At 31.2% G+C, this 14,760-nt stretch overlaps 1 protein-coding gene across 4 annotated transcripts in view; it reads right to left on the bottom strand.

The window, feature by feature from the left end:
• The window catches only part of LOC106461038 (trafficking protein particle complex subunit 12-like), a 78,564-nt gene that overhangs the window by 2,045 nt on the left and 61,759 nt on the right, over window positions 1-14,760 (bottom strand). For all 4 annotated transcript variants that reach the window (XM_013920822.2, XM_013920821.2, XM_013920823.2 and 1 more), the window contains exons 9-12: window positions 11,200-11,273; window positions 5,817-5,915; window positions 846-949; window positions 176-263 (exon numbers count right to left, since the gene is read on the bottom strand). In XM_013920822.2, the coding sequence (XP_013776276.1) occupies window positions 176-263; window positions 846-949; window positions 5,817-5,915; window positions 11,200-11,273 (365 nt within the window). The remainder of the gene's footprint in view (window positions 1-175; window positions 264-845; window positions 950-5,816; window positions 5,916-11,199; window positions 11,274-14,760) is intronic.

Here is a 14,760-nt window from a genome sequence, read left to right as displayed (position 1 = left end):
ATAAGCATTAAGAAGTTTTATGCAAAATCCATTGTAAACCACAGACAATATCCATTACGACTGGGATTTTGCATAAAACTTCTTAATGCTTATTTTATATTAAGTTCATTATTGTTTTTGTCTATTAACAATTAATGTAAATAATAGTATTGAAGCCAGAAGAAGGATCACTTACAACTGGGTTGTTAGGCTGCATATCTAATGCCTGTTTGTAGTGGTTGCATGCATCAGAGTAGTTATTTGTGGCTACAGCAAGTAGAGCCCTGGAAAGATACATAATATAAATCAAATGGAGCCAGCTCCCAAAATATGTCAACTATACTTCTATCAAATTATCTAATTCTTAGTGACACTTAAATATGTGTTATGTTAAGTTGGCTGGGAAGCTTGAAAAAAAATCCAGCAACAATGGTGGGAAACTTTTAAACACTATCATTTGAGGTTCTTACCAGTATATTATGCTTTCTTGTATTAATCTTATTATGACCAGTATATTATGCTTTCTTGTATTAATCTTATTATGACCAGTATATTATGCTTTCTTGTATTAATCTTATTATGACCAGTATATTATGCTTTCTTATATTAATCTTACAATGGTAAAAGTGTATTTGATATATGAAATACATGATTAATAAAACATGCTTTAGTGTACACATGAACATTAATTTATAGTTTTTAATCCACCACATTAATAGACTGCCATATAATTCTATTACTGTTTAATTTAATTTCCTAATTTAATACAACAACAATGATTTCTAATGATGGATATTGTTTTCAGTACAGTCTTTCTATTTTAAACTAATTACATTAGTGAGAGAACACGATACATAAATTCCCACCTGTTTGTTAACTCTTCTACTTCAGCTTCAATTTTGGAACCAGCTTCAACTTTCAGTGATGTGGCTTTATTAAAATACTCCTGAGCTCCCTTAATATCTCCCATCTAGAAACAATATTAACCAATTAATTTTAAAGGATTAGTTTTATGTCTGTTCCAAGACTTACTTATTCCCCATTTAAAAACAATATCAAAAAGGTAATTCAAAAATCTAACTTTGTATGCATTCTGGGCTTCCTTAACATTTCTAATGCGTGTGTGGTTGTGATATACCAATACACCATGCATTTATATCTCCTAGTAATATTATAGTATTTATTCTTTGTTCTGTACATGTACAAGTTTCACACAACCTGTTCAGAAATCTGTTATATTCATCTCATAGTAGCTGCCTTTGTTTCTTTTTCTATCCATAGGTGGTTTGCTGTACATTATAAAAGGATGTCAAAGCAGAGTCCTTCAATGGTAGTTTAGACAATATCTCAAGGTTATGGCCTCATCTATGTTTGAATAAGCATGACCAGCATGTCAGTAGTGCTAGTCACTCTTGAACATAATTTTCTAGAGCAAGCAGTTTAAAGAAAGAATCCAATAAAAGTAACCACCCTGTGTGAGTAAAGAAAGTACACATTTTGTATATGAATCAATAGATTGTTTATTTTGTATATTACTTTGTATCCAGTCTTTTTTTGTTTCTCAGAGTCAGTTTAATATCCCACTGCTCTAAAAGTAATGTCAGTTTTTCCTGGATATATCACAGTAAAAACAATGTTAAACATCTAATCTCATACATAACTGTACCTATACTAGGATTTGCTTAACACTATACTTCTAGAAAGAATTTTAAAAGTTAATAAAAAATCTAACTTCCTCAATACTTCTCACATGAGAACAAGAAGTTAATCCACATCCCTTGTATCTACACCACAGCTTCCTTAATATTCCTAATCTACAATCAAAGTTTGTATCTGTTCTAGGGCTTAATTTAATCCATCAAGTAACAATGGAATTGAATAAAATTTTATCAGGGTAACTTTTAGGGCAAATAGATTATCTAGTGCCTAAAGTCAAACTTTAAAAATAAAAAAATAATTCAAAACTACTCTTTGTTTTCATTTCACTTAAACATTACTTCTTATGTAGGGTTAAAAAAAAACAAGGATGAAAAATTCTAACCAAATTTGTTTACATTTTCACAAAGACTTAAATATGAACTATCATAATTTTTAGTGTTAATTTTTACTTTGGAATCATCTTAAGCCTCTTATCGAAAAACCACACCAAATTATCTTCCATTAATGCAAGATAGATCCTGTTTAACAACTTTCATTAAAAAATAATTGTTATTTATCTTCCATGAAAGTGTGGTATTCACAGATACAACTGGAAGCAACAGATAAGTACCAAGTATCACAATGAAAGTATCAAAAATATATGTTTCCAAAAGAATAAAATGAACTCAAACAGCAGAAATTAAATAACTTTGATGATGAAGATTTAAAAACTATGAAACATTCTTGACCATCCACAATATAACATTTCTTGATGTGTTTAATAACCAAACAGTTTACTCCTTGCAAATCAATCAATGCCATATTGAGAGGTTTAATTAGAAACAAAAACAACTGATAAAGTTATCATTTGATATATACGGAAGTGATTTTATTTAGGAGCTATGAATATTACTTTTTGCTCCACAATATTGTCTTAAAGAGCCTATCAAATAAATTATTATAATGATTTATGTCCATCTCATTGAATCCACACCAATAAAAGTACGTATGTATCATTATGTCTTGCCATCATTGACATAATGGAAAAAAGTATGTAAATGGTCGTGAAAAAAGACTTCTGCAAGCTGAGTAGGCACCTTGTTGTGATGTTTTATAGAAAATTACACAACAATATGCATTAGTGGTATAGTTTCTAGTGATTATAGTAGTTAAATACCCTCTATCTCAGATCCAGTTGAATGGATTACTATCAATGACAAAATTCATCAACAACTTGCTTAAAATGCATAATGTGTTGATGCACAGATTGCAGTTAGTTTGAACACAAATTACAATTATGATATGTTTTGCAGATAGTTGTCACAATTGTTTACAGTCTTGTATAAAGATGGCTTGAATTTTGTCATCAGATGAAACTTGTGGGGTATCATATAACTATTTGCAAAGTTTGATACATTCACTGCTGAGCATATAAACAGATTTTAAAATATAGATAATGGACATCATATTTGTCATCAACAATTTGTGGTAAAATCATCTAATTGATGAGACAAAAGGTTTTCTCAGTAATTGCTACGGTGTTAAATGCAGCACATCATAATGGATTTCACACCAAATGTCTCAGCTAACATCTATAGTGTAACATGTTGAATTGAAACCAATTACAAAATATTTGAAATTTATACCAACTTTTCTAAAACAATAATGAAAACTTTACCAGAATTAGTCATTTCTGTTGCTGATTGTTGCAGCTAATGTTATGACAATGTAAGCAACACATCTTTAAACACTGGCCTACAAGTACAAATCAAAGACATTATCTTGTGCAGTGAAATATATTCTCAAGCACTATTTAAATATATTTTGGCTTCAACACATTGTTGAAATTCTGATATGTATGAAATGCAAAGGGCTTCTACTACAATCAGTTTCTAAAATCTAATAAGACCAGATTGTTTGCCAGATCAGATGCCATCTGTGCTTTACACACTATGTTGAAATTGAGGGTATTTTTTCTAAGCTGCTGCTGACAAGTCAGAATCCCATGGAACATGGGATGAATTATAAGGTTCACTTTGGAAATGGAACAACAAGAAATTGCAATTATGACATACATGTTTATAATGAATTTTTGAATAGACCGAATATAACAAGCACCTCTATGTGAAAGACAGGTGGAACTAAACAGTTGTTTCACTTTACAAGTCAGTAATGGAACAAATAAAAAAAGCACAAGAAAAAAACTGGTAAATATGAATGTTTAGCAATACACTGTCTATAAGTATAAGGTCATTTTTCAAGGAAAATTTTAAATTTTTTGGTAACAAATTGAATGTCAAAAAGGTAATTATCTCTGAAATACTAAAAGCTTTACATATTGAGCTAATCTAATCAACTATGTGACCTAAAGTTGTGAATGTTCTTGACATAATGCATAAAATTACCCATAATTCTCTACTCTCCCACCATCTATGTGATATATCTGCACATGTATCAGGAGATCTTATATAAGTTCTGATTTGCAGTCATAATTCAGATTTCTAAGTTGCAATCGCGGTGAAAAAACCCACTTATTCAGTTTTGGGGAGGTGGATGATAATGAATTACAGATATAAGTACCTTGTTTGAAATTAATTTTAATCTAAAAATGTTAAATTAAAATCAGGTAGACTGAAATACTGAAAGCCAGAATACCTACATTGAATAGGATATGGGAACTGGAGGCAGGTAAAATTAGACAAAATAATATAGGTTACATGGCAAATATGCATCATAGAACACAAAAATATATTAGCTACTAGAATAGATTGTCACAAAACTGCTGTAATTTATCTGGCTTTCTATGTATGCTATAAAGAGGAGCAACAAAATATGATAACTCATCAGGTGTATGTAGAGAGGAAAATTTGTTCTTTCTATTCATTATAAACCTGCCCATCAGCCAGGTAAATTTTATCAACAAACAATCTCAAAAGTCAGGTTCCAGAGCTTCCCCCGTCTCACTTCAGTACATTTAACATATCTTTGTTTCTACTTTACTTAAAGAAGCTAGCTACCAATGGCTATGACAAGATAGGTGAACAAGTAAAGCTCTTTGAAAATATTCTGACAGAGAAAGAGTATGACTTAATCACACTGGAAAGAACTGATCTAAAAATCTGGTTGGATGTTCATAGAGGACAGAAGCTTCAGCACTTTTAAAGATTTTTTGCATGAGAATCCTAATCACTTGTCTAATATCCTGGTTCTAATGAATTTGCTCCTTACAATTAGCTCTTGAACAGCCATCTGTGATAGAGGATCTTCCTGTATGAACATAGTGTAAACATGCTATCATACATCTCTGAAAGCTCAGACATTAGATGACATTTCTGTTCGCAGATGGTTGTGATGTTAACAGCTTCTGTTCAAACAAAGCTGTGAAATATTGGTTTTGCTTGGGCAAACTGTGCAGGCATCTGACCAATAAGATTTCAGTTCAGCATTGCAATACCAGGGCTGACAGACAGAGTAAGAGTCAATCTAAAGAGAGGTTCAACCATCAACATCACAGCAGGGTACAATGATTTAAACTGTCATCAACTCATCCTGCAGTTGATGAAGATATCTTGTAGACCAAATGTCTACAATGGCCTGCCTGAAGGGTAAGTAATCAACATTTTGTGATCCCTGAATGTAGATACTAGAAGGAGATATGGTTGTATAACCAATTTTCTATAAGTTCACATAAAAATATATATTTGTATATTAGTTGTAGTTAAACCACTACCCAAAATCTGTGGTTCAATAAATACTCTAGGCATATGCATAATATTAACTGTTTTGTACCTGTTTTTAAATTTCTATAAAGATGATAGCACTCTACAACATTATTCTAGAAGTACATACAAAATTTCCATTTAAAAGTTTTATCTTATAAGCTAAAGAAGACGAAATCTGTGGTTCAACAACTCTATGTATAATGTATGATCTCACTTGCAGTTATATGATTTACAGGAATGTTAAAAACATTCTAAGCTACCTATAAATTTATCCAGCTTTCATCTTTAATTAAACCATCATAAGGAAAAAAATTAATCTTATGTGTACAGTAAGAAATCATTAATCAAGGAAATGCCTAATATTGTCACTGGTCATTTAATGATTTTGAGACCTTCCTTTTCATCACTGTTTTTAACATACATTTCTATCAATTTCATACTTTGGTAACTACTTCTTTCAGATGTACCTTCTCTTACCTGCAGATGTATTCTTCCCATCGCTAAGCAAAGTTCACGTTCTCGTGATTTATCTTTCTCTAGTAAGTTCCTTCCCAAAGTAACCACCATGGTGTAGTCCTATAATAGGGAAATTTACATACATACAACTTTATAAGATAACAATTAGACAGAAAAGGAGTATTTATTTAAGGTAAACAAAGAACCAAGTACAGTCTTGATAGACTGGATTTCTCCAAATACAAGCTTACATCCACAACTAACTAATAATAGCTAATTTAATCTTAGTATAGCTTCTTGATCATGTATAATGTATAAAACCATTAAAAAGGAATTGGAATTTATAGTACTTTAGTTTAACAAGGCAAAAATCCCTGTTATAAAATAATGCCAATCACTCTTTCAGTACATTGGACTACATGTGGTAGATGAATTTACAGTATATTCATGTACACAAAGGGTGCTATTAAGTTTAGCATGGATGAAGTCTGATGTGTCAGGGCTACATAAAATAGTTACAGAACCCTCACATGAAATTTTCAAGCAGCATTAGCTTGAGAGGTTATCTGGCTAAGAAAATGTGAAGTCCTGGTATTGTACTGTATCATATGATTGCCAACACATCTGAGATTGCTAGATGAGGACTGTGCAGACTCAATGCAGTGACAGCAACTCAGTTAGCTGTTGGCTGAGTATGCTGTTGTATCTGTAGGATTAGAATGCATTGGGTCAAACAACAGTCACACAACATTAAAGAGATACAGATGATGTCATCTAATTAAATATCTGCCATGCAGACTTTTCTGAAGTACAAGGAATGTTAAAGGATGGGATCATACCATGTTCAGAGTGCTTAGTTGTCTCCAGTAGTGACTGTCAGAAAGAGGCACAACCAGGTTCCATAATAGTTTTATATGGGTGAATGCATTAACTCACATTTATGCCTTTATTCTAGTGTGTACAGAGATAAATTTCTGGACCTGTCATAGTAGGCCTGACAGTTATATTAGACCTAGCATCTAGATACTGGAAAATTGGGTGGATGACAAGAATAGATCTAAGTCCATTAATAAAACAATGAAATTAAAATAAAACATGTGAAAAGGTTAAAAGCTGAATGTTTGAAACTCTCAAGTTAATTATGAATTCAAAGAAGAAGAAAATACATTAATTTCATTTCATACTTATTGACTTTTCATATTACTGTACATTGATTATTTCACTATAATTAGTGTTATGGTTTAGAAAACAAAATATAAAGATATACTAAAAACACTTAGAATGCTCTAGAGGTTATGCAAATGAAAAACAAAAAGTGTATGATGATGAAAAGTATTTTTATTATTAACATGAAATCACCTTGTACTCAGATCGATTTAATAAAGGCTTAATACAAGAAATACTTGTTTTTGATATTATGTAAATAATTTGTAGATCATTAAAACTATAACACAGTGAAAGTTGATCTCATTTATTAAATCTGAGCAGTACACCATAGCTAAATAGTTACTATGGACAGGTGAGAGGAAATATATACAGTTTTAGTATTTTATTGATGACCTATGCAGAAATGCAAGATAGTTAGTTACATCTGAACAGTGAATTTCTGTACATTTTTAAAATTTTAGATCACTAAAACTATCAGACATGGATTTGTTGTTTAAGACTCATGATGTATATATATATATATTTTAATAAATTACATGCATTTTTAGTTTTGTTGCTTGCTGTGGCTATTTTATCAGACCTTCTTCAAGCAAATCTAGTTAACAATGTTCTGGTAAGAGAAACAAAAGCTTACAATAACGAATAAAATTTGATGTAATTTACTTCATTAAAACTTGGAGTAATCTCTTTTAAATTCTTTGAAATTGAGCAGTACACTTTAGCCACATCCTTACTGCCTATATTACTGTGGAATAGGTGAGGGGAAATACATTAGTTAATGTTTTATTAAGGATTGTTTTAAGGATGCAAAATATTTAAATACATTTGGGCAGTAAATTTCTATACATTTTCTTCAAAGGAAAATACTTAATGCTATATAACAAAGACCACTAATATATTATTGTTATATTGCCAACAACAAGAACTAAATAAATATGGCCAAGTTAAACAGAATAAATCTGAGACTAATTTGACTCTTGAAGATGCAGTGGTATCTTTATTCCTAGTGCTACATTACTATAAGTAAAAGGTTTTGAAATAATATTTGTCACCACATAAGGACAACAGAGGTCCTCAGTTTGAAAACATACATACACTTGTTTATGGTTTAAAATATTGAAACTGGAGAATGTGGTACTATAGAATACCTTGTTAAACTCTTTAAGTCTTCTCGACTCCTAGCATAGACAAATAAATCTGACCTCCTCCATGAAATGAATTCCCCCAGTAACCTATTTTCACTTCTACCACCACTTATATACTGAAAACTTTGTTTTTTCACTCTAGTAGGTCTTATATTTTAAATAGTCTAGTAAAATTCATGATCTTAATTATTGAACTAAAGGATCATTAATATCTAATGGTCATTTCATTTTAGTGGAATTTCTCATTACTAAATTAATTTTAAAAGTTTTTTCCAATTATAATTTTGAATCTCATTAAAGTTACAGTAATTTGTGTTTTGGATGATCAAGGTAAGGTGATATGCAAAGTGTCCAGATGATCAATGATGATGGACTGCCCTGACGAGTCTTATTTCAGTATGTTTGAGACATCTTTGTTCCTACTTTACTTAAAGAAGCTGGCTAACTATGGCTATGACAAGATAGATGAACAAGTAAAGCTCTTTGAAAATATTCTGACAAAGAAAGAGTTTGACCTAATCACACTGAAAAGAACTGATCTAAAAATCTGGTTGGATGCTCATAGAGGATAGAAGCTTAAATACTCATAAAGATTTGTTCCATGAGAACCCTAATCACTCGTCTAATGTCCTGGTTCTAACATATTTTTTTCTTACACTTAGCTCTTGAACACCCATCTATGAGAGAGGATTTTTTTAATATGAACAGTGTAAACATGCTATCATACACCTCTGAAAGCTCAGAAGTTAGATGACATTTCTGTCCAGAAATGGTTGTGATGTTAACAGCTTCTGTACAGACAAAGCTGAGAAATACTGGTTCTTCTTTGGCAAAATGAGCAGACATCTGACTCATAAGACTCCAGTTTGGTGTTACTCTGAGCCAGAGTAAGAGTCAATCTGAGAAGAGGCTCAACCATCAACATCACAGCAGAGTACAATCTATACCAAAGGTCATTGATGACAATGATATTTGTTTTTCCAACCTCTTAAGCTTCCCCATTGTGTATGTTCAAAGGGCTATTGATGAGAAGACCACATTAGCAGCTATATCTTTGATCAGTGTCCATGACCCAGGATGCAAAACTTATAGGATGAATCCACAACTACTAAAACTGACATGGATATAAAGTGTTTCGGATATAAAGTTGTTTGAATGTGCTTGCAGCTGGGATGTATAGACATGGCCAAAATCATGCATCTGGTTGCATCCAATGAGTCAGTGCATTTTGCTTGTAATGTATGTATTAACCTTCTGTAATAGTGATGAACACACGACACTTTAAAATAACAGTAACAGGTGCTTGTAAGGAATTATGCTGAGATGAGTGTGATTAACCATTTATATGATGAAATGCTAACCAATGTAGCAGCTGAAACATGTGGGACTGATCTGTATGAAAATTCATACACAATTATATATTTTTCTTCATCTCAAAATTTTCAAATTTCATTTGTGTAATCTCTAAAACAGTGTCCTTGTTTTTCTTTCTAGAATTACTGGAAGTTGTAACAGAGTACATCTATTTATACTTAATGTTATTGTTTTACTGCTCTTTGTAAATGTCTAACTGTCCTGCCAGACAAGTTGATAGCCAACTGACAAACACATAGCTCATGTTACCGTATTGAATGATGTAACACATGAGCTGCTTGAGAACATACCTTGTGAAGATTTATTATTACTATTAATTACCTTACCTAATGATTTTAACCTATTAAGTTTCTAATTTTTACATTTTAGTTATTTCTATAACAATAAATAAAGAACATACATGAGAAACAAGAAATGTAATACTTACATCTGAGGTCAGCTCTTGTTTTTCTGCTGTCAGTTGCAGATGAAATTTAAGCCTACTTTTTTAGTAGTACACTAAATAATTTTTATTTACTTAAATAATGCACTTAAGAACACATAATAACACCATGCAGAAAGTGGACAGTGTCCTATAGCTATTATAATTTAACTGACATTCTCTCTGCTGTTCAATCTAAACAACATTAAAAAAACTTTCAAATTGAAGATGAAATAGACAATACTCTGTACTGAAAACAATGTAACAATATATGTCATTTGATAGATTAAAAATCTGCCTTTCTATAGGTTATAAATGATATAGTATGAAATATCAGAGAGAATTATTGGTAATTTGTGAAAGAGGATGTGACAGGTGGGTCTGATTTTCTTGTTTACGACTCTGTAATTGAAGGCTATAAAAATTAGACTTTGTCTTGATAATATCTGTAATATAACGAGTAAATTGTGTCAAACTACGTACTTCAGAGAGGGATGGTAAATAAATTAGATGCCAAGTTCATTTGTACACATTGATAATAAAGTAGTTTAATTAAATTAAATGAGAGGATTAATGTGAAATACTAAACTTTTTAACTATATGTATTATGTACTATCATGATATAGAAATATAAGTATACTGTTCTGTTAAAACCCATGAAAAAATGGCACAACCAATAAGCTTTGAATATTAAAAAACTACAATATAATTAATATAAAAATTGTCTTTCATTGAAAACAAAATTAACCCTATGTGCATGGGTGGGGGGTCAAAATGTGCCTTCCACAAAGTTTTACGGAATGCCATTTAACACGTTATTATGTATTTAAGGTCAGAATTGAAACTATTCGTTTTACCCTATATATGATAATGCTATATAGAAACTGTATAATGGACAAGAGTATGTTTATTCTTCACCTTATGCTCTAACTTGTCAGAGTTTGAGAAAAACTGATGTCATCAACTCATAAACATATCTTGAGCACAAATATTTTCATAACACATCTAATTTTTTTTGTGTGTGTACAACAAACTTGTACATTTTGCTAAAAGCTTGCTCCATTTTGTGCAGATACATGCAGTAAATCCAGAGTTATAATCAATATTATTTCGTCAGTAAGGGGTTATAGACCAACACTGTGCAGGTTTGGTTAAATGACTTTTACAGCTAAGTAGTTTCTTATCATCTTATTAAAACCTATATTCTTAATGAACACAATGCTTACAGTATCTCAAACAGTTAGTAAAACTATACACAGGCTGTTTATCAACAGAAATAAGTTAAATGAAGACTCACCCGTTGAGCTAAAACACAGTTCCAAATGGAATAAAGCATTCGACATTCTCTCTGCTGCCATACCTCTAATGATACTGAAAAAGAATTCAACAGTTTTAACAATGTCAGGTAGTTAAATTATTGAAATATTTTCCTCAAAATACAAGTTAAAACCAATTTACAGAAAAACATAATACAGAACAGTAAAAAATGGTTTAAGATAACATAAACTAATTGGATAATTTTAACAACATGAAATGGTGAATAATGATTTAATAGTTTTATAAAAAGATAGCAGAAACTCGTTTGTTGGTTTTAAGATACAAGTCACAAAGTGCTGTGAAATATATTGTTTTAAAAATGAATAAAAAGTTATATAAAACTAATTTACAAAACTGAAAAAAATAGAGTACACAATGCAGAGATGAACCACATCTAATATTTTTACACTACAAAATGAACAAGTAATTATGCACATTGTTTGTGTTGTGTTTAGTGGTGTTATGTGAGTACAAAATACATATCGACTGTAAAAATGTGTGCTGTCTCAAATGATCATCTAAAACTAACTATACTTCAACAAGAAAGAGCCAGTGCAACATTTAATCCTTAGGTGCCCAAGCAGAGTAAATTAAAAATGATAAGTTTTTGAAATTGAATAATGATGAACACTTTGGAATTTTGAAAATTATTGTTTTGGGGAAGATGAGTCATTCCAAGACAACAGAGGCTGAAAGTAAGGAAAGAGAGTGAGAGAGAGAGAGAGAGAAAAATCAAGAGATAAAATTATGGAAATATTCTACTTTTCAAGACAAATAAAGTCTTATATAGTGCAATATTTCACAAGTCCCCAAGTAACATCTATCAACAAACAATTTACATACAGTTCTAAGTCATCCTAAGACAGCTTGTAAAGGTTTACGTATAACTTTAAAAGTTATGGTTTAAATGCCAAAAGCTGGTGAATCATTAGAAACCAACAAGCCTAAAATTTATGATAAGAATCATGTAAACTGCAGATATCTTTATCCACATTCTTCTTACTTTCCTCACTTGTGATTCAAAATCAGAGGTGTGTAATAATAGTATTTCAGATCTACCTTTTGTCTTCCACACTTCACTGCCCAAGAGGCCTTTCACTCAATTACAGAACTCATCAGTTGGGCTGGATAATGGGTGACAAAAGATTCTTTGAAACACAACTGATACATGCAGTATAATATTTTAAAAGTTCTGATTAAAAAGTTCAAAGCAGGCAAAGCATTAGAAACCAACAACATGATTAAAATCATGCTACATAGGAGAAAACTCAATATCACATAAATGAGCACAATCATGCATCTTCTAACATCTTTCAACACAAACATGACTTTGGTAATAACATTTCCTCTCATTCAAATCTAAACTAATTATTGACTGTAATTTTCATTACTGCCTAAGTTGCCACAAAGATTAGGGGTTAGATGCCATTTTCAATTACCTAGATTTGGCTGTTTTTAACTTCAACAATTGGCCCAAGCTGAGTATTACCAGGTAGCCCAATAATTGGTCAGGTACCTGTGCATCCCTAATTAAAACACTAACTCACCTTTTAGCTAATCATTGTATTTTAAGTAAATGTGTGTATATGATGTAACAGTTTAAAATTAACACACTGCTACAATCAGAGTTCAAAAACGAACAATTTATTCAACAAAGCAGCACTTAGAAATAAATTAAACATTTACCAAAACACAGTTGATAAACAAGTGCCTAGCTAGGACTGCACAACAATATTAATAAACAATATATCATAAATATTAATAATATAAATATTATTTAAAATAATGGAATCAGGAAAAAGAACCAGAAAGAAAAAAACCTAATTCCAGAAAAAATAAAAATACAGCAAATACAATATTCCAAAAATACATTTCAATATCAAGAACAAAATTGAGTGATAAACAACAATTCACTAACAGTCTTGTGACTCTCTCTCTCTCTCCCTCAGTGAAGCTTCTGGCAAGGTATATATATTTATAGAGTATGTCATGGGAGTACAACCTCATGCGATCCTAAACTTACATACTCTTCTGCTACATCAACAGTATCTGTACGTCACTGCTAGGGAAGGTGGTGTCAGTTTCATTATACACACTTATCTAATCAAAATATAAATGATTAGCTAGAAGGTGAAAAGTGGCCTATAGTTAAATCAGCTTCAAAACTAGAGGAAGCCAACAAAGAACTGATATTTAAAAGATTTGTGATTGCATTCAAAATTGCAAAATGCAATCAGTCGTATACAGCTTTCACTGGTGATCTTCAGCTTTTAGAAAGGTGTGGTAGATCTCAATTTATTAAAAGACTGTAAAAAAGTAGATCAATATAGAAAAAGAACAAAGTTTAGCACTCGCTAAGGTTCACAGAGGCCTACCACCCCACTGAAATTTTCTCCTTGAATTTACATGATCTACAGAAATGACCCACAAGACACAAAAATCTGCAGGAAACCACAGATCCACATGAAATTCTCAACCCTGGTGAGATCAGCTTTGTTTTCTGTGTGTGACAAGAATCCCTGTCAATCCTATGGTAAGGGAACATCTTATGACTCTGAATGGTAGCTCTTCTATTGGATCTAATACCATATTTGATTGATTCCTGATTGTTCCTGTCAAACATGATGCCAATACAGGTATATGGAGACCCAAACATGTATACTGATTGCACAAAAATATCCAAGTCTTAATAAATGCTTTGATATAGTCCTGTAATGTCATTCTGGCCAAGTTACTAAAGGTGTAAAAAAGAAAACAAGTGTACAAAAATGTGTATAGTAAATTTTCATGTGTGTATCTATAAAAATTAACTGGACCTTAGAAAGAAACTCATGAAAATATAGTAAAATAGTTTCCTTTTTACTGGACAACACAATTTCAAAAAATTGGTGTCTATTTTGATTTTGAAATGTGAAGGTCTAAAACTCAAAATTCAGCTTGGCAACAGGAATTTTTGAATTCAGTAGGTCAAAATCTACAAGACTCAACCTGTTACCAAAAGTTAACAAGAAATGTCTACTTATTTGAAAGTGGGACCAGACTAAAACACAGATCATCACTCCCAATGAACAAGTGCGTGTTTACTGCTTGGAGCAGTGTTATACACATTAGTGATTGATACTCTGTGAGATCATGAATTTTTAGGAATGTGCTCTCAATAACTAAAAACTTATACCTGACATCAGAGAAATTTTACAGGAACAGATTATCCCTCTCTGCACATGTCATAAGGTTTTTAGTGACTTACATTCAGAATCTAATTAAACTACTTATATTAACGTTATACCAATTAGTATAGCATAAAATCTTATCTAATAATCCATGTGTTAATAGTATACAAGTTTTAAGTTCTTAATTTTATAAGGCAATATTTAAAAAATCCTGTTATGAGTTTAAGGCTATTTAGGATAAACTAATGTAGTTTCATGTTACAATTTGAAGTCACTCTAGAAAGAAAAAGGTTATATAGTTTTATTTAATTTTTTTTTTTTTTTGGGGGGAAAGAGGTCAGTCAAATTGACCAACCATGTTAGGGTAGAGA

Source organism: Limulus polyphemus, unplaced genomic scaffold (assembly GCF_000517525.1).
Source record: "Limulus polyphemus unplaced genomic scaffold, Limulus_polyphemus-2.1.2 Scaffold885, whole genome shotgun sequence".
NCBI classification, from domain to species: domain Eukaryota; kingdom Metazoa; phylum Arthropoda; class Merostomata; order Xiphosura; family Limulidae; genus Limulus; species Limulus polyphemus.
This window is presented reverse-complemented; position numbering and strand designations above follow the sequence as displayed.